At 36.3% G+C, this 23596-nt stretch overlaps 3 protein-coding genes across 4 annotated transcripts; 1 reads left to right on the top strand and 2 right to left on the bottom strand.

The window, feature by feature from the left end:
- Positions 1-174: 174 nt before the first annotated feature.
- Positions 175-15833, bottom strand: LOC111504712 (uncharacterized). Of its 2 annotated transcripts, XR_012465774.1 has the most exons (7): positions 15492-15833; positions 14216-14520; positions 9695-10633; positions 8079-8488; positions 2918-3023; positions 1199-1837; positions 175-790 (listed from the first exon to the last, which is right to left on the bottom strand). XR_012465774.1 is itself a non-coding variant. In XM_074176791.1 (6 exons), exons 1-6 carry the CDS (start codon positions 15716-15718, stop codon positions 1713-1715), a joined length of 2112 nt encoding a protein of 703 aa, XP_074032892.1. In that variant the 5' UTR covers positions 15719-15833; the 3' UTR covers positions 175-1712. The 2 variants fall into 2 exon arrangements, 1 of the variants encoding a protein (XP_074032892.1); XM_074176791.1 differs by having other exon boundaries at positions 175-1837.
- Positions 15834-17283: 1450 nt separating this feature from the next.
- LOC111504693 (protein KTI12 homolog) lies at positions 17284-18379 on the top strand. Its single transcript, XM_023159367.2, has 2 exons — positions 17284-17634; positions 17805-18379. The coding sequence occupies exons 1-2, from the start codon at positions 17363-17365 to the stop codon at positions 18364-18366; spliced, it is 834 nt and encodes a 277-aa protein (XP_023015135.2). The 5' UTR covers positions 17284-17362; the 3' UTR covers positions 18367-18379.
- Positions 18380-18672: 293 nt separating this feature from the next.
- TRAM (translocating chain-associated membrane protein 1) lies at positions 18673-21765 on the bottom strand. The gene is made up of 7 exons (XM_023159389.2): positions 21443-21765; positions 21215-21379; positions 20826-21154; positions 20659-20768; positions 19496-19679; positions 19067-19176; positions 18673-18986 (listed from the first exon to the last, which is right to left on the bottom strand). Exons 1-7 carry the CDS (start codon positions 21569-21571, stop codon positions 18907-18909), a joined length of 1107 nt encoding a protein of 368 aa, XP_023015157.1. The 5' UTR covers positions 21572-21765; the 3' UTR covers positions 18673-18906.
- Positions 21766-23596: the final 1831 nt, after the last annotated feature.

A 23596-nucleotide genomic window follows, 5' to 3' on the forward strand; every position in this document is an offset into this window, starting at 1 on the left:
ATTTATTTTGTAGAAATTCATGTTGAATATAGAAAATACTTTCGTCTAGTTTCTACTGTGTTTATTTATTCGTTACGACCGAAACCGGTCGTAACGAATAAATAAACACAGTAGAAACTATTTTCTTTATTCTATATATTTATGGAATATCAATGAAGGTAGAAAATGAAACAAGACATTATTTTCATTTCATTTGAATAAAACAATACATATTGAAGTAGAAAAGTATATTACATAAAATATTTGGCAGGATACAAAAAAATAATAGTAAAAAACATTTACGCCAGAGTTCAAATGAAAAACAAGACAACAGTTTGGAACAAATACAGTTCAACATTTCTGTAAATTCCCCAAATGAATTATCTGAGGAATGAAAATAAAATTCTTTGTTCTGTTTCAATTTCGTGATTTTTATGTTGGATCAAAATTATTGAAGTAAACCATAATTTTGTTTATACTAGGGAAGCCCAAGCTAGGGTTACGGGATTTACTAAAGCGCGGCAGATTAATATACAGCGAGATACTTTGTACTTAGTTGAGTACCTCCACCAAATATGAACCCTTTACCCTATACAAATTGATATTGATACAAAGTGTGTAACTAAGTATTTGGAATTACGATGCGTGCTGTCAATCGGAATTACTTCAGCAAGTGTTGCGGACAAGATCTGTTGCATGCTTGTGGAGTAATGCTCATAATACAAAAATTACTGGTCTTTTACCATTGGACTATGGATGGAAAGGTGTCGACGGAAACATCAAAATGATTTGTTTTGCAGGTGAACAATTGCTGAAACCGAATGAAGATGTAGTCATAACATCTGATATTAATGAGGATACTCCAGAATAAGGTACATCTTTTCAAATTATCTAAAGGAACAGTTCGTTCAGGCCAGTCTCAACTCTCTACCTACACTCTAGGTGGTTGGACTGACACCCATCAAATAAATATTACTGGAGTTTTTTAACACCACCAAACCGTTATTTCAACACCGCGACACGTGTTTCGATCACCAAGTGATCACCTTCAAGAGAAAGATCAAACCTCTTGAAGATAATCACTTGGTGATCGAAACACGTGTCAAGGTGTTAAAATAACGATTTGGTGGTGGGAAAAAACTCCAGTAATATTTATTACTACACCAAAGGTTCCAAACAGTGCACCACATGTAACACCTATCAGAAAACAACTACTCACCTGGCTAATACCACGAAGGGCGTTGGATTATATCCGACAGGTGCCATCTATATCTGACGTGCTTGAGTAAGTCCATGCAACAGTTTTCTTTTAAATTTTTGAAAATCTATAGCCGTTCCCCCACCGATGAAAAAGGTATACATTATATAACATATTTATCTTTTTCATTATCTAAGCTTTGCAACCCAATAGATCTCTATGACGCTCGAGTAAACCCCCATTCTGCATCGTGAGCTTCCCTCTCATTATGACGTTACAAAATAATATGTTGAATTCAACCAGAAAAACTGCAGAAAACTTGAACTATTTTCTTAGCGAGCTTTTACAAAAAACAACAGTTTGTAAACGAGACAAATATCACAACAACGGAAAAAAGCCTTTGGCCTGATTTTATATATATATGTATCACTACAATAATTTTAAAATTGCTTCATCTCTGATTCCAAGTTATATCATTCGACATTTTAATTCTTTGAAGTTCCCCTCTTTCGCCTGAAATCAGTTTCATTTCCAGTTAGGGATACAGGAGCCTCGGTTCGATCAATTCTGCCCAGTCGAGCGTATACTTATTCGTTTTACTCGGCTCCTCTACATTCATGAAAAACTTACCCTCGGGTTGTAGGAATTCATCCCCTCCCGCTGAAAATAATGAATACATAGGTCGAGATTATTCTTGAAAAAACCCCTATAAATACTCAAGACAAGAACTTAAAAAAATACTTTCGCCCATGCACAAGGGAAACCTTCTTTTGGGCGCTCCATATTTATTTATTAATTTATTTTATTTTTATTTATGTATTTACAAAATAACTAACAAGTTCACACATTTGCATTTAACAGTAATCTAAGCTGGGTTTGAGGAAAAAATATAAAATTAAAAAAAATCATCATAAAAAAATACATTGTATGTATTTGCAAGTCTCAAAATTCTACCTACAGATTCATTCCGGCCATAGTTGGTGCAACAAAAGGGTACTTTGAAGATTTCTGAATTTCTTGTTCTCCTTGGATTCACATTTAAAGTTATAAGTTCCGGGGAATTAATCTACCATTTATTATTTTACGAATTAGTGTAAGGTCTGATTTTAATCTTCCAGAGTATTCAAGTTAAGAATGTCCAATATAATTTTATAGTCATATTCACCAATATGATATCCCAGTTTATATGCGGAGTACCTTAAAAACTTATTTTGAATACTTTAAGCATATCAATATCCACATGATATGAAGGGCATTAAATTGTGGAATTTATTATTATTGACCTAACAATTGAACAATATATGATTTTTATTGAAGTGAGAGATAATTAATTTGCAGATCTAAGAATGAAACCTAACATTTTTAGCGCTTTAGAAGTAATATTTGCAATATGGGGTTTAAATGACATTTTAGGGTTGAGAGTGATTCCTAAATCTCTGATTGTGTTTGTTGTTTTCAGTTCTGATCGAGTGATTTTCTATGGCTGGTTAATGGGATTTTTGTTTCGAAAAAAAAGTGAATTTTTGATATTTGTCTATATTTAATTGCAGTAGATTTATATCACACCAGCAACAAAGTTAGATAAGTCATGAATAACTTTAAACACTACCATTTACTGTTAGCAATAGTTATATTCAAACTCTAAAATACAATAAATTGTATTGTAATTGTAATAATTTGTTTGGTAGTTATTGAATTTTGTGGAGTCAAATATTCTACTGGGAAAATACACATACTTACCAAGTATTTCTAAATTGACAGCCTTAGTTTCTTCATCAAAAGTGAGGACCCTTGCAGTTATATAAGACGATATCCGTGGTTCGTAACCCGAATCCAACTTATATACCTTGAATTGAATAATAAATTTCAACGTCTTTGATACACAACAATAATAATATTCATTGATTTGCATACATTTCAACCAAAAACACACAGTATGTTTTTTATATAGGACACATCAATATAAACTCTTCAAGGGTTCCTTAAATTCATGCATAAAACATGTTCTTAATAATACACGTTGTAAATTGCACATCAAAATGAAAAAACAGGTAAAAGAAAATTTACACATAATTTTTTCTTTCATCACAGCACAGAAACTAGGTGGATTCCGGTTGTTTTGCTTGCTTTATTGAGAGTTGCATAGAACCCTGTATATTTTTTTGCCCATTTTACAGCATTTGAAATTTTATTTTCAAGTATATAACACATGTGACCGTTTTCTTTCAAAATGGCGCCGTAGGAGCCATTTTTCTATCGCGGCATCTGTAGAAATAATGTCAAAAAGCTTGATGCTGCGAGAAACGAAAGGCAATGTTTAGTTTTAAAAAAACAAGTTGAGGAATGGAATTTCTCAAAAACTTTTCATTTATTTTGTTAAACCCTTTTTTTCCTTCATTTATCTCGAAAATTTCAACAGGAAGTGGTATTTTTCAAACTTCCAAATTGAAGTGTATTGAACATTGTCGGCAGATGGTGCGAGCATGGCTCACGTGGAACTTCCACATCCAAAAAACAGCACGTAAGGCCAGGATGGCCCTGAAAATCTACAGAAAAATGTGTGGGAAAACTGGGGGCTGAACCCAAAAATGACGCTTTTGAAATATACAAGGGTAGTGAGTCCCATGATAACAAACGGTGTAGTGACTTGGTGGAGAAGAACAACGCAATCGGTTACGGCTAGGCTATTAGGCGGCATACAAAGGCTAGCGTGCCTAAGTGTCGCGGGAGCCATGAGAACGACCCCAACTGCAGCACTTGAGGTCCTACTCGGACTTCCACTATTCCACATCTACATACAAAGAGAAGCTCGACTGGTGACACATAGCCTAATGCAGGGGCAAATCCCAATCAGTCAGTCACACGGTGTAGAATACCTAAAACTGTACAATGAACTGAAGGCAGATCCAATACTAGGAATGTCCGTGGATAACACAGTTCCGCAGAACAACTTTCAAAAAGATTTCAAGATCATCATACCAAGTAGAGAGGACTGGCAAAACGGCCCACCGGTAAAAGCGGAAGAAACTTGGTATACAGGTGGCTCAAAGACCCAAGAAGGAGTGGGAGCCGGTATATACGGAGGCAGAGCAAAGACAAGAATCGCACTTAGCCTCGGATATAACGCAACTGTGTTCCAGGCAGAAGTAGCGGCCATCGAACACTGTATAGGGGAAGGTCACAAATAAAAACCATTGCCATTTTCTCTGACAGCCAGGCGGCAATTAGGGTCACTCTAGCTTGGGTACCCGGATATGAGGGTCACAAGGGAGGCCGATGTTCTAGCCCTTGAAGGCACATCCATTGTTCAGACCATCGACACATAAACTTTGAAATCGGAGGGATTCAGACCTCGATCCTAACATATCAAAATCCCCGGAAAACAAACTGGGGAGCCTATAAGGTGGACCTGGAAACCTGTTTAGACCGCAGGGATTTTGATATCAGAGATTCCATAGACCTAGAGTTGGCAGCAGATCGATTACAGAGAGCTATCATCTCTACGTACAACGAACATTGTCCCATAGTAAATCAGAGATCAAACAGGAATGTGCCTTGGTCAAATGTGCAAGGAAATCAGGTTCATGGGACCAATACAGAAGGTCCCTAACTGAGTATAACAAAGTCCTGAGAAAATCCAAGAGAGATACGTGGAGAAGACAATGTGAGGAGGTCGAACAGACCCAAGCATGTGCCAGGTTCTACAAAATACTCTCGAAGGAACCTCAGGTCTCAATAAATAATCTGAAAGCAAATACGGGGGAGTGTACAAAAACCGGAGAAGAGACTATCAGAGAGCTTTTCCGGGTACACTTTCCCGGGTCAGAAATTACAAATCTAACACCTGGGCGAATTCAGAACTGGAGACTCTGAATGGGCTGTAAACTCATTTCAACCCTATAAGTCGCCGGGACCTGATGGCATATACCCAGTAATGCTTCCAAAGGGACCGGAAGTACTTTTAAAAAAATTGTGTATAATTCTCAGGGCAAGCTTAGCACTGGGACACATACCAAAAGCTTGAAGACTGATCAAGGCCACCTTTATTCCGAAACCTGGGAAAAACGGACCGGACTCGGCGAAGGCTTTGAGACCAATTAGTCTCATGTCATTTGCGATGAAAACGCTAGAAAAACTACTTGACAGGCATATCAGGGACGTATCACTGGCTATCAGACCATTACATCGAGACCAATATGCATACAAGTCAGGTATGTCAACAGAAACGGCTCTATGTCGGATAACAGAAAAAGTAGAAAATACTTACAAAAACAAGGAAGTAATTTTAGCTGTTTTCTTGGACATCAAGGGCGCATTTGATAATACGTCGTTAGAATCAATCATCCAGGCGTCGAGGAGAAGAGGGATCGACAAGACAAGCTGTAGGTGGATAGACTGCATGCTTAGGGGAAGATTGGTATATACAACCATTATGGGGGAAACAGTCGTGGCACGGGTTGCAAGAGGCTGTCCTCAGGGGGGGGGGGGTTCTATCCCCTCTGTTATGGAACCTTGTGATGGACGAGCTACTATGTCTCTTGGACCATAATGGGTATGAAGCACTGGGCTATGCAGACGACTTAGTCATCTTAGTCCAGGGTAAATACAATAAAGTAGTGAAGGGATGCATGCAGCAGGCCCTGAACATTATAACAAGATGGACCGAAGAAGAAGGGCTCAACATAAGCCCATCCAAATAGACCATAGTAGCATTCACCAAAAGGACTAAAACGGAGGGTCTGGGACCTCTAAAACTTCGAGGTGAAGAAATAAAAGTGTCGGGGGAGGTTAAATATCTGGGAGTAATCCTAGATTCCAAACTGACCTGGAACCAACACTTGGACAGGATAGAGAGGAAAGCGGAGGTAGCACTGATGCTCGCCAGACGCACTTATGGAAAAACATGGGGGCTAAAACCAGACATTGTATATTGGCTATACACGATGGTGGTTAAACCCATGATCCCCCCCGCAAGAAGACCCTAAATGTTATATGACGAACATATATACAAGAGATTCTTTCTTTTTAACACCAACTAATTCTGAGGAAATAATGGACATCTTAAAAAGTATAAAAAACAAAAATACCTCAGGATGGGACGATATATCTGCAAAGGTACTTCTTCATATTCCAGAGAATGCTTTGTCAACCTTGGCAGAAGCCATCAATTTTTCATTCTCGAGCGGAATATTTCCAAAATGTTTGGAATTAATTTTTTTGGGAAAGAAGTTTTTGGCTTCCTACTACTCCGTCTGATACAAAAAAAAGGGGGGGGATGAGAGAATCTTCCAAAGAAAGGAAGGAAGTAATCAATTTGAAACTCTATACATGAATGTGTAGATCATGCAAAGAAGTAACTTTCAGACACAAACTGAAAGAAAGTCCTCCTGAAACAGCTACTTTCATATAAACATTGAATTACACGAAAGAAAATATTTCTTTCGAAACAAATACTTCTATATGAACACTGAATTATACAGAAGATACTTTTCTCTACTCAGTTTGTATTTCAAACATTTGTTGTGGAATAAGAATCAGATATCATTCACATGAGTTCTACTTTGAATGATTGGTAATAAATTGTACTCACATAGAACACTGTCACCCTCACTGGTATATATACCCCCTCTCATCCCTTTTTTTTTTTTATCAGACGGAGTAGTAGAAAGCCAAAAACTTCTTTCTTAAAATTAAGTGTTAATATTAAGATTAAACATAGATACATACATGTGAGACTATTAGTTCAGGTTGGGTTTATGACTGCTCAGCGAGTATACGTCATCAAGCCCCCGTTCATCACACAAGTTTCATATTCCTCTAGTGAGTAGAAAGTGTCCGTCAAGAAGAGTTTAATAGTGAATTTAAACGTATACATGGTTGCATTTTTCAACTTATCTGGTAGCACATTATATAGTTTGTAGTTGAGTGAGTTTTTGGAAGATTTGGCAAGTCTATATCTGGGTACTCTGATTTATAATGTATTGTGTTCGTGGACAGCGGATTGCAGAGTTAAATTCGACAGATTCTTATGTATTTCCAGTAGTGTGCTCAATATAAAGAGAGATGGAAGGGTCATAATTTTCAGTGCTTTATAAAGTGGTCTGCATGTATCACGATAATTAGCGTTGGAGAGAATTCTTACAGCCTTTTTTTGTAGTAGGTAAGAATATTTTTGGTGCCGCTGTTGAGTTTCCCCAAAGTAGTAAACCGTAATTAAGATGGATTTGAAAGAGGGAAAAATAGACGGTTCGTAGGGTGTATGAGTTTGTTACGGGCCTCAGTTGGCGAATTACAAAGAGTGAGCTGGACAATTTTAGGCTTAGTTGACTGACATGGTTTGACCAGGTGAGTTTGTGATCCAGAACAAGGCCAAGCAGTCTGACATTTCTGTCTTCCTGCGGAGATGTATTTGTGGTTACTATTAATTGCTGGAATTTGTCGTTGCTTAGTTTGAGTCTATTCGCCAGAAACCAAGACTCGGCTTTCTCTTCCGCTTCCTTAGCCAGTCTGACCAGTGACTTGTGATTTTTGTGTGAATAAATTAATGTGGTATCGTCTGCGAAAAGAACACTTTCGAGTGGATATAGGAAAGGGTCAGATCGTTTATATAGATAATGAACAACAGCGGACCTAATACAGAGCCCTGAGGAACGCCCAGTTTGACATCTCTGAAACCGGATACACAGTTATTGTATAGCACCGCTTGAAATCAATGTCAAGGCTATGGAGTCTCATCAAAATACCAAGGAGCATCACAATAGATCTAAAAAGGTTGCAGTGGATCAGGCCATGGGCTAGCTCCCCCACAAAACTTTCCAAATAACCCAACACATGTATATCGCACCTAACATTATACAAACTGAAAGATTTCCATTCATAAATGAATAAATAAATTACATACCTTGAACGCGATCACGTCCAGAGCCTTCGGCTCCATAGTCGTCATCAATGGATACGCCATGATGTCTGTCTCTTCAACCTTACGCCCGTCCCCGATTTCCGTGAGAAATGTCGTGCTTTCGTTTTTGGTTTCATCGACCTCAGTTCTAGGCTTCATTTCTAATTTTTCGGCTTCGCCATCCGCCCCGAACTTGATGTGTAACCGAGGAGATCCTTGGACGTTCATCGGTCGGGGCTGAGAGGGTCCTATTTTTGACGAGGTGACGCTATTAACGGGTTCGTGAGATTTTTTCTGCCTCTTGCGGCTGCGTTTGCGTACCCTTTTCGTGACGAATTCGCTGGCGTCTGTCTCGTAGGTGGACTCTAGCGAAATGGCGGACGCTGCGTGTCTGAGGTCATCGAGTAGGGCACCTGAGAATGGGCTTGTTTCATGATTTTTGGTTTACAGTTCATTTGGTAGTAATTTTAAATTGAAAAATAGTGTACTTTGTTTCAGTTCTCTAACTAGCGTTGTTTTCCTGTAATTAATTATTAAAAATCGTATTTCCTAGGCCCGTGACGTCACGGGCCTAGTCCCGCTTCGATATGAAATAAAATGTACTCGAAATCCATGGTTCTAAATAGAATTTAACGAGCTATATTTTCAAATGGCTCTTAAAGGTTTATGAACCCTAATAAAATAAATCAGTTATGCATTTATACCACCCACCAAAAATAAGAAATTCAACTTTATATATTAGCCATATTGCCACCCAGTCAGCTATCTCTCTTGAATGTATGAGACAATGTAACATAACTAAACTAAACATTAATAAACTAAACATTAGCTTTTTCAAGTGATTAATCACTTGATTAATCATGTGATTAATCACTTGAAAAAGCTAATGTTTAGCGAAACATGTGATATATTTTTTCAATAAATAAAGTTTGTGGTGATCAAATCGTTTAGGTGTAGTTTGTGAAATTTAAAGGGATTTGTTTCTAATTCACATATTGGCAACAGCGTCTAGAATGCTAGATTGGAGTTCAAGTTAGTAGTATGCTAGAAGAAGAAGAATTAAGTCAAAATATAAATTATAGTTCAATACCACCTCCACAGCAGTTGTTTTGTTATTTATTCATATAGACGAAGATGTGTTAGATGCACAAAATGTCGTATGTCACAGAATGTGTCGGAACTCGGAACATGCTGAGGCCATTGAATAGAAAAGAAGAACTCGGAACATAAGTAAACAGAACAGCACGCCTCTGAAATATGTCATCTTTGTTTGTCTCATACAGGTAACAGATTCATTGTCCTTTATTAGCTATAACCGATGTTGCCAAATGGTGAAATAGAAACGAATCCCTTTAAATGTTGAATACATCATTTCATTCCTCTTTTTCAAGTATTTGAATAATTTTTTACAGAAAAAGGTTGAAATGATAAGTTTAAAATGCGTTGTTTTGTTTTATTTTCGTCAGTAGGAACATTCACCATTCCAGAGTCCAGGCAATAGAAACTTATCAAACTCATTGGTTTTTCAAGGCCATTGCATACCCAATCATACTTTACGATTTTCTGTAAATATCCAAAAAAGTTTGTTTGTTCAAAATCAATGAAATGAAGATTCTCACCTACGCCGCTGATTTGCTTTCTAGATTGCCGATTTCCTCCTTCACGAATCCTCTGCACACCAGACATCCCTAGTGATGAATCTGTATTACAGGTTTCAGATGGCAATTTCGAACGCTTTTCATACCCGTCAAAGGAGGTTTGCAGCAACTTATCTTCGGATATAGAAGACAAGTCCACGTAACTTGAAGAAAACGTCGACACTTCTTCAAGTTCTGACTGGCTAGGACCTGACTCTGCTTCTAGGACAACGTTTCTTGCAGAGTAACCATCTTCAGTCTTTTTCTCTGACACATGATTTGTCTCCAGGGGTGCTTTGTCACTATCTCGAGAATCTTCCTTGAGAACTGTCTTTTCTTTGGCTGATTCAGAATCAGAATATTCAGGTACTAATGCAAGGTTTCCCTGATGAAATTTTATGTTTTTTTCTGCCTCAGCTTGTTGCTTTCTCCATTTTGGAGTTCTGAAAATTCTTGGCCATGGTAGAATTGTCGCAGATTTCAAGTCTGACTTGTTCGGTGAGACAGTCTCTGGGACTGTTTCGCAAATATCTGATTTTGAGTTGTTGAGAGTCACCTTCGGTTTAGCGCCTAAAGCTTCGAGGTTTTCTTTGCACGCAGTCACGGGTGCTTCTGTAACCACTTCTTCTATTGCTAATTCATTGACAGGTTTTGGCAGTTCCTCACTTCGATTTTCTTCAGTATCCATTTGCTCATGTTTCTCTTCTGGACTTTCTTCGTTTTTCTTTTGTTCAAGATCAGGTGGACCTCCCCTAATATAGTCGATTCTGACAATGTTGATTTTCTTTTTTTCCAAATACTGATCAGTACTCAGTGGAATTGTTACGTTCTTCTTATGGAAGAGTGGACTGCTTCTTGGTGCTCTTCCGAAAGAAATTCTGTTACTAGCTTCCTTCTCAATGTCAGCTCTTGGATTATCTTCTAATAAAGAAAACTCTGTTAATATTTGTTTTCCTCCTCAATTTTTAATTATACAGTGTGACCCATTTTTAATGGAAACACCCCCACTAAAATTTGAAGTTGTAAACCGATTTTAATAATTTTTTTTTGAAATGTCAAGTACTAAAAGGTCTACCTTGGAACAAAATTTGAAATGTTTATTAAAGTTTCAGGGCATACTACGATATTTTTTCTTAGTTGAAAATCGGGATTTTTTATTAGCGATTTTTTTATTGAAAAAATCACTACGCCACTGGATTCAGAGTGTCTAAACAGGTGTGACCAAAATTTCAAGAAAAAATATTCATTATTAACAAAGTTATGACAACTCAAAAATTCGAAAACTCACACAGCTAACAGTCAGAAAAAACACCCTAAATCAACAGATATAACCATGAGAATATTTTTTTATGATTTCAACAATAAAGTGCCGCCAGATGAAAAAAAAACAAATAGCGTAAATAATTTTAATGAAAATAACGGAATTACATTCAAGTTTTCACGCAAATTAACTAAAACTAAGGCCTAATATTTCAATTTAAATCTAAGTTGCCATGGAAATGATATTACAGTTTGATACTTGTGAAAGATTTAAGTGTACTATTGTCAACAATATTCACCTTACAGTTCTTCGAATTATTTTGTGTCATGGCTGCAAGATTGAGCGTAAGAGAGAAAATTGAAATTGTACGCCTGTCGGGAGATGACGTTAGAAGTGCTAGAGAGGTTTGCAGAGTATTTAATGAGAGACATCCAGATCGTCCTCGTATTAGCTGGGGTACGGTAAATAAAATATTCAATGAAACTGGTGCAGTATCAAAAATGATGTTGAAAAGTAATCCTGTACAAAGACGAAACAGGAATGACAGGAATGATCAAATCATTTTAGATTATTTCGGAAATAATCCTAATGCCAGTATAAGGAATGCCACTTTAGATTTGAATATTCCACGAGAAACTATTCGGAGATGTCTCAAGGCGAAGAATATTAAACCTTTCAAGCCAAAATTTTTACACACACTTCAAGAAGGCGACGAAGCAAGACGCCTGGAATATTGTTTATGGGCCCAAGGGGAATATTTAAACAATAGAAATTTCCTAAAAAATATTTTATATACCGACGAAGCCACTTTCACTACAAATGGAGTAGTGTCATCACAGAATTGTCGCTATTGGGCAGCGGATAGTCCTAACTGGGTAATAAACTGTAAAAGCCAGTATTCCCAAAAATCAACGTCTGGCGTGGGATAATGAACGAACGAATTATTGGTCCTTTCTTTTTTGAGGAAAACATTAATGCGCAGAGTTTTCTAGATTTTTTAAACACAGAGTTTTGGGATGCTATTCACGAGCTGCCAATCAATGAACGATCAAATTTAATTGTCCAGTTAGATGGTTCAGTTCATTATGCCAGAGCTGTGAGGCAATGGCTTAACGAACATTTTCCAACCCGATGGATAGGCCGTGGTAGGCCGTTTATAGAGTGGCCACCCAGATCTCCATACCTCACAGTTTTGGACTTTTTTCTCTGGGGACTTCTCACACAAAAGGTTTACAAAAACCGCTCAAGAGATAGAAATGAACTTTGTGCAAGAATTCGACAGGTATGTGCAGATATTAGCCCTCAAGAACTAAGGAACGTAATCAGAAACATTCGTAAGCGCTACGACACATGTATCAAAATACATGATGGATTAGTAGAGGCTACTAGAATATGAGTTAGAATTGATTTGTTTGAAGGTGTTAGAATTGATTGTTGCACTGAATCGAAACATTTCAGTAATTAGTTATTAGTTACGTTTATTAAAATTTTTTGCTTCATTGTTAGTTGAATTGTGTGAATGTAATTCCGTTATTTTCATTAAAAATATTTACGCTATTTGTTTTTTTTATCTGGCGGCATTTTATTGTTGAAATCATAAAAAAATGATATATTGTGACAGCTGTGTGAATTTTCGAATTTTTGAGTTGTCATAACTTTGTTAATAATGAATATTTTTTCATGAAATTTTGGTCACACTTGTTTAGAGGCACTCTGAATCCAGTGGCGTAGTGATTTTTTCAATAAAAAAATCGCTAATAAAAAATCCCGATTTTCGACTAAGAAAAAATATCGTAGTATGCCCTGAAACTTTAATAAACATTTCAAATTTTTTCCCAAGGTAGACCTTTTAGTACTTGACATTTAAAAAAAAAATTTTTAAAATCGGTTCACAACTTCAAATTTTAGGGGGGTGTTTTAATTAAAAATGGGTCACACTGTATATTTTTGCCATAAGTTGGCACTATTGTCTACTTTTACAAAGATGGGCACGTAAAATTTGAAAAATCGGCTATTTCAGAAACACACTTTGATGATGAAAATTGGAAATAATAATATGTTTGTAGCAGGTTAACTTTCTGATTGAAAAGGGGAGATGATTGAAATATTTTTTGCTATTATAAAGAATCAAGTTTTTAATTTGTGCTGTTAATGGGCTAGGAAGAGGAATATTGAATGTGAGAAGAGTGACATAACTTTGAGTTGAGATTGAGATGTTATTTTTGTGCTTTTTGTGCATTAGGCAGACTGTTTCTAAAATAAAGAGGCAGTAGACTGTTAAGATGTGATGATTTAAAAAAAGGGCTTACAGGAAGCTTGGACTCCAGCTCTGGTAATGAAGCTCAGTTTTTTTTGAATTGTGAAAACTTGATTCATTAAGTTTTGACAGCTGCTTCCCCAGAAACAAACTCCGTACCTCAAGTGGGATTTGAAAAGTGCAAAGTATACTTTTCTAGCAGAGTGATAGTCCAAAGAGTTAGAGATAGACCTTATCGCATAACAACTTGAGGATAATTTTTTGCATAGTATACTAATATGCTTTCCAAATTTCAATTTATTGTCTATGTTGAGGCCTAAAAATTTGCCAATGATCAATGATGTGTTCTTCAAGAATTACATGGTCCAGATTACATTTAAATGACATTATATTAGTCTTTGATATATTGAAAGATAATTAATTGGCATCACAACATTGTTTAACTTTGCCTATATCATGCTCTACCCTAATTTTCAGTGCATCAGTGCTTCTTTTACGCCAAAGTATAGACGTGTCATCAGCAAAACTTGTGAATTTGCCTATATATACCAGATCATTTATATATAATAAAAACAGCAAAGGACCGAGGACAGATCCCTGAGGATTTCGAAAGAGAACAAAGTGATGAAATTTGTCGGTAGTTATTCAGGTCATTTCTAATTCCTTTTTTTAAAAGAGGAATGACTAAGGCTTTCTTGAACTCTCCTAGAAAGTAGCCTACCTTGTAGGATTGATTCATTAGATAAATTAGGGGAGATACAATAAGGTGAAATATTTCTTTCACAACTGGTATTGACAGGTCATTTTTATTTTTCATTAATCTCAATGAAGCATGAATTTCGGCTTCAGTAATCGGTCCTTTCTCAAAGAGCGTTCAATATTAATATTTGTACTGGTTGTACAAGGAAATGTTAGATTTTGGCCTAAGTGTGTGGAAATAGCAGTTTTAGCAGAATTTGCAAAATGATACATGAAATATACTTACTAGGTTCTGGCGATTCACTTGTAAAAATCACTTCAAAAGACTCACTTTCCGATAAACTTTTTTTCTTTTTATTTTTTTTCTTACTCTGTCGATCTTGATCGGGTTCTGGAATCATTTCTTCTTCCAAGGTGTCTTCGAGTGCATGGCGTGATTTTTTTCTTTTCTTGGATTTATTTGGTTTTTCGATTGTTGAATCGACTTGCAAGCTGATTTTTTTTCTGGACTTGCTGGAAACATTGTTCTCAATAGCTGACCGAGTTTCATTCAATACTTGGATTGCTTCAGTTGGCCTGGCTGGCATTGCCCTTGAAATTAACAAAAGGTGCAGTGGATTTTGATTTGGAAATGTTGGTAATCATGAAAATCCTATATTTTTTACAATATTGAAGTGTATCAAACTGTCCTTTCAGAAAGATCTAGTTTTTGCAAACTTTTTGAGCCTCCAAACTATAGCTCTGTTCACAAAATGCAGAACCAATGTTTGAGTCATTGTGACTATTCCATGATAAGAATTATACAAATTTCACACTATGAATTTTATATATAATATAGGAACGACTTCAAGAAATTTCAAAACAAGAATCTCAGAACAAAAGAAGTTTTGAACTGAAGTGAACCAATTCCACCTAAGCTTGCCACATTTTAGAGAACAACCACAATTTCATGGAATACAAAATATCACATACAGAAAATAAAAGACAAACATTAAACTTACTGGAATCTCTAGAAATCAATCAACACAAATATTCAAATTTTCTTTTAAATAATTCAGCACTGATGAATGATCATTAATGAAAAATGTAAACAGTAGAGGCCCCAAATCAGAGCCTTGAGGAACTCTTGAAGTTATTGGGAACTCTAGGGATATATTTTGATTGTGTTTGACCATGAAAATTTTGCTGGGAAATATTGAAATTGGTCTATAGTTCTCTATATCCTTTGATGTATGTATTGGAATAACTACAGACGTCTTCCAAAGAGAAGAACAAAAAAGGAAAAATTGTACTGTCAAAAATTATGGAGCAATGCTGTTCGCAACCATTCTTCCAGTTTATAGCTGGAACTTCTATGCATAATCTACACATCTTGTAATAAATTAGTATTGATATATTCATTTTTTCCTTTGAAACTACACAACCACAAAACTTTATATGTAATGATGAAGAACTAGAAATCTAAAAGTACAGTGTAGTATTGGAGTATAAAACCAATGACATTTTTTGCGCATAAGGACAAAACACAAGCACACTAATTTATATAAAAAAAAGTGTTTTACCAAAGAACTTCCCCATTTTGGAGCATTCCAACATTCTCAGAGGGAGGAAGGAACTCATCTTGAGAAATTAAATAGAAATTGTCGATTCCAAAAATTTGAGATATTTTATTTTGTAAATCTTGTATAGTTTCAATGTTTTCGTTAACAAATATCCTTGCCCTGTGCCTATGATCACAAAAAAAATTTGATAAATTTATTGTTAGTCTCAAATTGTTCGACTTCGACATTATAATATATTATATGAGTAAAATTTATTTCAAATTCGAATTTCACTGAAAATTTTCACTGCTAAACCGCTTCACTTTAACCTAAATTTATCTTCGTCTCAATTTTACTGTTGTTACGAGCAATGGCCATAGAACAAAACCTAGAGATACAGTATAGCTACAACCCGTAAGGTCACATCCCCATTTTTTGGTATCATATCTCAGAGTGCATAATGTCATCACTGCGGGATCCTGCCAACACTCATTTTCAACAATAGCCAGATTATCAGAAGATTTTATACAATAAAAAATGAAATAATTTCTTCTAGTGTCATGAACAGTCTTAAATCGATACAGATACGTGATTGCAAAAGCTTTGAAAATACTCTTAATATTTAAAACGACAAACGTGGGATACATACAGTAAGAAGTGTAACGAGAGCTGTCGTTGAGAAATTTGACAACAATTCATATATCATTTGTAGTGCGATATTAGTCTTTATTTAGTTGAAAATAATCACCTGCGTACATATATGTTTAATTGTTGTTGCATCTCAAGAAGACCAGCTAGGTTGGACAAACAAATCAATTTTTATCATTCATATCACACGCTTTCCGAACTTAGTTCGATTTTATACATTGTATATTATATATACAGTATGCAAAAATATTACATTTTATTCAGTTCTGAGCTATGTTTGAAGTTGCAAGTCCCGATAACTCATTTTCAAATCGACGAATTTTTTTTTCTACAACAGAACTGTAATTTATAACTATGAATTTATATCTATTCAAGAATGACTAGCCATTATTATGTCAATAAAAATGTGTTATAAACTCTTTTCAGAAAACAGTGAAGTGCTGACAAACACGTGTCAAAAATTGCACCAGAAGTTGATAATTTCCAAAAAAATACCTCTCTCTAAATTGGTTGGAAGTTGCTTCCCACTCGGGCGCATTTGTCCAGGCTCCTCCTATCGAATTGACAGAAGCTTCGTCGGGGGGGTGCAGCGGTCTTGCTCGAAGCAATGCTGCTACCCCTTTTTATTGAACTTTTTATAATAAAAAACAGAAGTTTTTTATTTTTTTTAAAAGTCGTTTCCTTCTTGGGAGACCTTTTGGTTTTTTCCACATATACAGCCCCCTTTACGTGGTTATCCGCCCGGCCTGGATACCGGCGTGAATAAAGGGGGTCATTTATTCATCACTTTTTTAGACACTTGACATTTCAATATTTAACACAACACAAAACCGAGCCCCACGATAGCACATGGCATCCGAGTACCTTCTTTGTGGACAAACGTTATCAGCACGTCCATCCACTACCACGGCCACCACGGAACTCTCAAAAAAAATACCTGAAACTCAACCAATTTTATTCGAATATGACAACTGACAACTAAAAAATCTGATTCGAACCGATCACATTTTTTTTCCTCGCTCTCGTAAATACCGAACGCTGGACAGATATAACAGGTAACAGATCTGCATTGCTCAGCAAAGCGAGCAAATTGCTTGCTCCGATTCGTTTTAAACGAACACTCCTATGGAAGCGAAAGACGTGAAGACATAAAGAAAGAGAGGGAGAGAAAGACAAAGAGACAACATAGACATCATGACAGTTTTGAAGACTGAGGTTACGTTCGTGTTTTCATTTAATTTGAAATGCCTTTTATAGTTATTACAGGTATTCCCAGTAGTGGAAAAACTACAAGAAGTTTGGAACTAAAAAAATTCTTCGAAGAGCAAGGAAAAGAGGTACACATAGTCAGCGAATATGATCAAATGATCAGAGCTGGTTTCGAAAAGACCTCCTTATATGCAGATTCCAATAAAGAGAAACACATTCGCGGTGTTCTGAAGTCGGAAGTGCTAAGATTAATAACGCCAACGAACGTCGTCATCCTAGACGCCTTGAACTACATAAAAGGTTACAGGTATGCAATTGAGCACCAATCGCAAGTTATTGATTTATTACTATTTACAAATTGTACACAAAAATGTTATGAGCAAATAAAAAATCAGCTTTTCGAGAACCTCATGAGGTTTCATGTCTGTAAAATATTACTAGTCTGAGAGCTTGTTAGTTCATAGAATTCTATTCTAGGTATGAGCTATTCTGCGGTACGAAAGCTAACAAATGTACACAATGCACAGTTCACACAGAAATCAACCGGGATCAAGCTTGGAACTTCAATGAGAATCGAGAAAACGAGTCGGAGAAGTACGACAGAGCCACCTTCGATGCACTCTTGATGCGATTTGAAGACCCGGAAGGAAAGAACAGATGGGACTCGCCTCTGTTCATGGTCTTTCCCGAACACACCCTGGACACTGCCGCAATTTTTGCCAGCCTCTTCAACAAAGGCCGGCCGAAGCCAAATATGTCGACCCAGAATCCACCGTTGAAGTCCACGAACTTTTTGTACGACTTGGACCGGGTTACAAAGAATATTGTGGATGAGTTGATAAAAGTAGTGAATGTAGGTGGACACGGCTTAGTGGAAGTGCCCGGCTACCAGGACTTGAGTGTTGACGTGTCCAACATCAGTGTGCAACAACTGATGAGTGCTAAGAGACAATATATAAGTTATTCAAGAACTCACGCTCCCAATCCTGAGCACATACCCAAGTTGTTTGTTAAGTTTTTGTCAACTAGTCTCAAATAAAACTTTTATTTTTCTCTTGTGTTTGAACTCCTTTCAATCCTACTAAGCCATTAAAACCAAAATTGAAGAAGCATTGGCTTAACAAAGGCATAATAATTCCATCTAGAAATCTAGGATAGCTCAATTACATTAAAAATTCACAAACAACAAAGCATTTCATAACTATGTCCATAAATTGAAAAATGGATATTTAGGAATCAGTATCTATGGAAGGGCCACACGTTTTATCAACGGTTCCTTGGAAATTCCGACATAAAAAGTAAAAATTATGAGATTGAAGTCAGGTATAAAAATTAAAACGCTCACTGTAATAATTCAATTTAATTTCAAAAAGTATATAAGTGGAGGGATCTTTGTACGGCGCATACAAATCATAAGTAAATAGAAAAAATAAATTTAAAATAGAGGTTCCGAATCTACAACAAAAATATATATATCGTAAAAATCAATACGAATAAATAAAATTGATGATGTGGTGTAAAAGAGAGACGTTGCACAAACAAAATAAACTAGCACACTTGATTGCCTCTAATTACCGAACTACTTGACCTTCTGCTTCCTCAAAGTTTTGTTGGTGTTTTGATCGACTTCAGGCAGATCAGATTCCTCACTTTTCTTGGCTGGAACAGAGAATGGCAAGTCAGACACAGGACCACGAAGAAAATCGTAAATACTGCTACTTATATAAACTGCTACGTACTTTTCTTGCTCTTTTCCTTCTTTTGCACCTTCGTTTTGGGGACGGCAGTGGCGGCTTTCAACTCACGAGACCTCTCGATTTCTTGTTTGATGACATTGAAGGTCAGGAACCTGGAAAAAATACGAGATTCAGTTTTCGGCCCCGATATAACCTGGAAAATAATTATAGAGAACATATACATTAATACATAATCTAACATTAGGAAACTTAATAAGTTGAGTAGAGTACTTTATATTTATGGCAAGTCACGAATACGGAAATTTTTGTTCAGAGTTACAAAGATAACATCTACTGAAAAAAAAAATTAATAACCAGTCAATTTATATGGAAAACTTCCAAAAAAAAATAAATAACTATTTATCAGTGAAATCTTCTAAAAATTTCACATTCAGACTCAAGTTATTGGGTTTATTGAAGCATTTTACTCACATTTGGAGCCCTAGAATGCCGATCAAGACAGCAAGGCGGATAACGGGAGTGTTGTAGTATCCAGCTTGAAAGTCGAGGTTCTTCTGCTCTCCCAAAGCCAGGCCGTACCAGAGGGTTAGAATTGCCAAAACAATGCTCACTACGCGTGCTATGAGCTGCAAGATGTTCGAAACCGCCCTAGTTCCTTGAAAAAAATATACAAAAACATTTGTGATTTTTGATGAAAATCCGTAACGTATTCAAATAATGCTTTCATACTCACTATGAAAATGATTGAGAAAGCTTATTACATAGCGAGAGTCTCACAAACATCAACACATCAAAGTGTCAATGGTTTGGAAGCAGTAAATCCCCAGTATAACAATTCATACAAAAAGAATCAAGCGAGTAAAAAAAAAATTTCTCTGAATTGTATATCAAATATAAAAATTTTACATCGTGACCTTAAAAGTTCTCATGTGTCAATATAAAAATGTTTTCTTTAAACACAGAAGAGTTCTCATGAAACTGTTCGATGCCCCAATCTTCAAATTCAACGAAGATTTATTACATTTATTTATCCCGAGAATATGAAATAATGCACTAGTATTAGACATAAGACAAGTTAATTTTGACAAACAAAAATTCTGTCTGAATTCACAGACGTCCCCCGATTATAAAGTGATGTTAGAGAAGACAATTGATCAATGAATATTTGATGAAAAAAAAATTGTAGCCAAGTGTATCACCTGAGATTCATATCAAGGTGAAGCCCTGAAAATTTGTATCAATCGGAGAGTTGTAATTTAGAAGACAAACTGGGAAAATTCTTTCTGTATTTAAAATTGAGTCACACTGCTTTGTCAACATTCAGAATAAGATAATTTCTCTTACACAAGCTCTGAATGCACTGGTGACTGAATATCTGCGTCTCTAGTTCCTCTAGAGTTTGTGCTGACACGACCACTGAAGAACCGTCTGCAAACAATGTAGTTAATCCATATGGGACATATTCGGCATACCCTCACTGTATGCCCTATGTCTATATAGTAAAGAGCATTCTCCCTTCACTTCAACATATGCTTAACTTTCAAAAAATAACACTAGGTCTCTAAATGTAACACAGAAATGCCTTGACCTAGTTTTGAACATAAAACAACTTCAAGGCAGCATACTGAACTTACCTCTAGTGAATTTTTCCTCCTTATCCACAGTTTGGATGAGCTGAGAAGCATGATTGAAGATTTCCGAAACATGATGGAGGACCAACAAGCAAACCAACAGTCGGTTGAAACTGAAAAGAATGCATTACGTTCCCATTTCTATAATTAGAATAAACTAGCCACCTTACCTTAGAAAATACGGAATGAATATCAACAGAATCCCTGCAATGCTTTGGGTAGCCTTGCTGGCATATTCTTCCTTCTTTGTTTTCTGGAAGTACAGCTCGGGAATCTCATGGAGATTATAAGCTAGCTGCACGATGATGTAAAGCTTCAACAAAAAGGACATCGGCGCAGGGTAATCAGACCAGAGCCTGGCAATGTCAAAAATATAGTGTTCCTTAATGATAACATCGATGCCCCATACTGCAGAAACCACGTAAAAGAATAGCAGCTGTCCGCTTGTAGAGAACACTGCCAGCTTGGATTTAGAAAGGTGCAACTTCTTGGATACTTTCTAAAGCACAAAAAATTTGAAAAATGCTTCATATTTCAAGAAAATTTCCCTAGTACTTACATCGAGAACGTACTCTTGAATAATAGCATGAATCACAATACAGATCAAGCTATAGAAAAATACACAGGCCCAATCTTTGATGCCTGGGCTGAATAGAGGCACTTCTCCAGCTTCAGTTACATTGTGTTGCAGAGTAATGAAAATCGAAGCTATTGGAGTTGTCGCCTGCGAATAACAATCAAACATTACACTCTAACCTAGGTTCAAAGCTTTTTCGAAAGTACTCACTTGTACCATAAGGCCAACGACGAAGACCATTGCCACACAAGACACAATATCAGCATGATTTTGGATTATAAATTCGTGGCTTAGAATAGGAGGATTTTTGTTCGAGGATTTTCTAACAGGTTTTACCATTTTTTTGAGTCTTGTGTTAAATATTAAGCCGTACGAGTACTACCGTATGGTAAGGAACAGGTAAATAGTTGTTGCCCCTGCCACCACTAAAGTTACGACTACAAATACCCCACTAATCTACATCTACAACATAGATTTACCGCAAGTGCCACGAATACTTTGAAATCTTCAATCTAGACTCCACGCGAGACAGACACGTCACGACAATTTCGACACGGAACATCGTGTTTCAGAATTGTAAAATGGATGTTCTGTGTCAAAAAATTATAAGATCTCCGCAGTGCTAACGGTACAGCTTTTTTCCTCTGTTTGAATTCAATTATGAACAAACTTTTGTTTTCTCTCTTACATTCTGGAGAATATCATTTGTTAGAAGCCTACAGCACCTGGCATTTTCTTGCTGTGAGTTATCTACACCAGTAGTTGGCTGCGTTTTATTTTGATCTCACAAAGGTCTTTGATTCTCTTGATCATAATACTCTCCTAAAAGTTATGGTAACAGAGATGTAGAATTGAGGCTATTCACATCCTTTTTAATCGAACGAACTTTTCAGGTTTTCCCAAAATTCGAAATAGGGCGTCATATCAAGGAGTTCTACTCGTTTGCAAAAAATATCAACATTGGGTACCCCAAGGATCTCTTCTTGGGCCATTATTATATATGAATGATCTGACTGAAAAATCTAAGGAATGTTTCAAATGAGGCAACAAAAGTGTTCAATGAAATGCTGAATTGGTGCGATAAAATGTCGGTGGTTAAACGTTTATCAAAACGGAAACTCTGCAATACTGCAATCGTATGAAGCATCACAGTAATGTATTCATAAAACTTGCTTCAGAATCCTTTCCTGTGTGCTCAAGTACTAAGTTTTTGGGGGTAGAAACTGTCATATCACCGGTTAAATTAGAAAATTGATTAAAATATGCAATTTGTTATGAAAATTGAATGATTCAGTTGGCTCTGACATACTCAGAGTTTTCCACTTCGCTCAAATACAGTCAACTCTATCGTATGCAATGATATTTTGGGAAATATCCCCCTAGCAAATAAAGTTTTTCCGTCACACAAACGTATTGTGAGAAAATGTTGTCAAAACCAATCTTGAGCTACGTACAAAAAATATAGACAAGGTTCAATATTAGGACCGCTGCTGTTTTCAATCTATAAAAATGATCTCCCGAAATATATCAAACATGGTTACACCGTTATGTTCGCAGATGACACTACCATATCAGTGTCTGGTAACACAATAGATGAGTTGGAATTCAATATAAACTCAGTCATGGACGCTATGGTTACTTGGTGTGACAGAAACCAACTGAAACTGAATGCAAATAAAATAAATTACTTGGGTTTCTCCTTGAGAAAGCCATTGAATCTTAAAAACGTCCAACTATCTGATACAGCCAAATTTTAGTTTTCCTCCAAGAACATCTTCTTCTGTTAAAAACATTCTTTTTTAATTGTTCTTTGTCATATGTTCATATATGAGGATTAGGCAGTGTTTGTCCCTACCGAACTACTAGCGCTGCTAGTGAGTGATTTTTCGTACTTCAGGAAAAAGGTTCGTTACAATTAGCCCGATATTGCAGGTTTTTTTGTTGACGTCATTCAATAATTCCTGAGCGATGCTCATGTGTTTTATGGTAAAAATTCAGTAATTTTTGAACGAATTTCGCTGCCACACGCTTCATGCCCAAAATTTCCAAAAGAATTGCATGGCCTTTCCATTGTTGTTGATGTGATGGGGCCTCCAATGCGAGCGTTATCATTCACATTTTCTCGACATTCTGTGTACCACTTGTAAATATTCTTTTGACTCAGAATACAATCATCATATTCCACTGTCAAGTGGTTTGAGCAGTTAATTCCATTTTCTACACAAAATCTGATGCAAATGTTTCGATCCTTTTTTTCGATAGCAAAAAACCGCCGAACACTTCTAACTTCAAGACCTCTCACCAACAAACTAAACATGGTCGCTAATCGAATTTACGTAGCCGCGAAATTTGAACATTCACCCT

This window comes from Leptinotarsa decemlineata, unplaced genomic scaffold (assembly GCF_025532065.1).
Source record: "Leptinotarsa decemlineata unplaced genomic scaffold, Ldec_3_MD MMD2_tig00002082_RagTag_RagTag, whole genome shotgun sequence".
In the NCBI taxonomy this organism is placed as follows: Eukaryota; Metazoa; Arthropoda; class Insecta; order Coleoptera; family Chrysomelidae; genus Leptinotarsa; species Leptinotarsa decemlineata.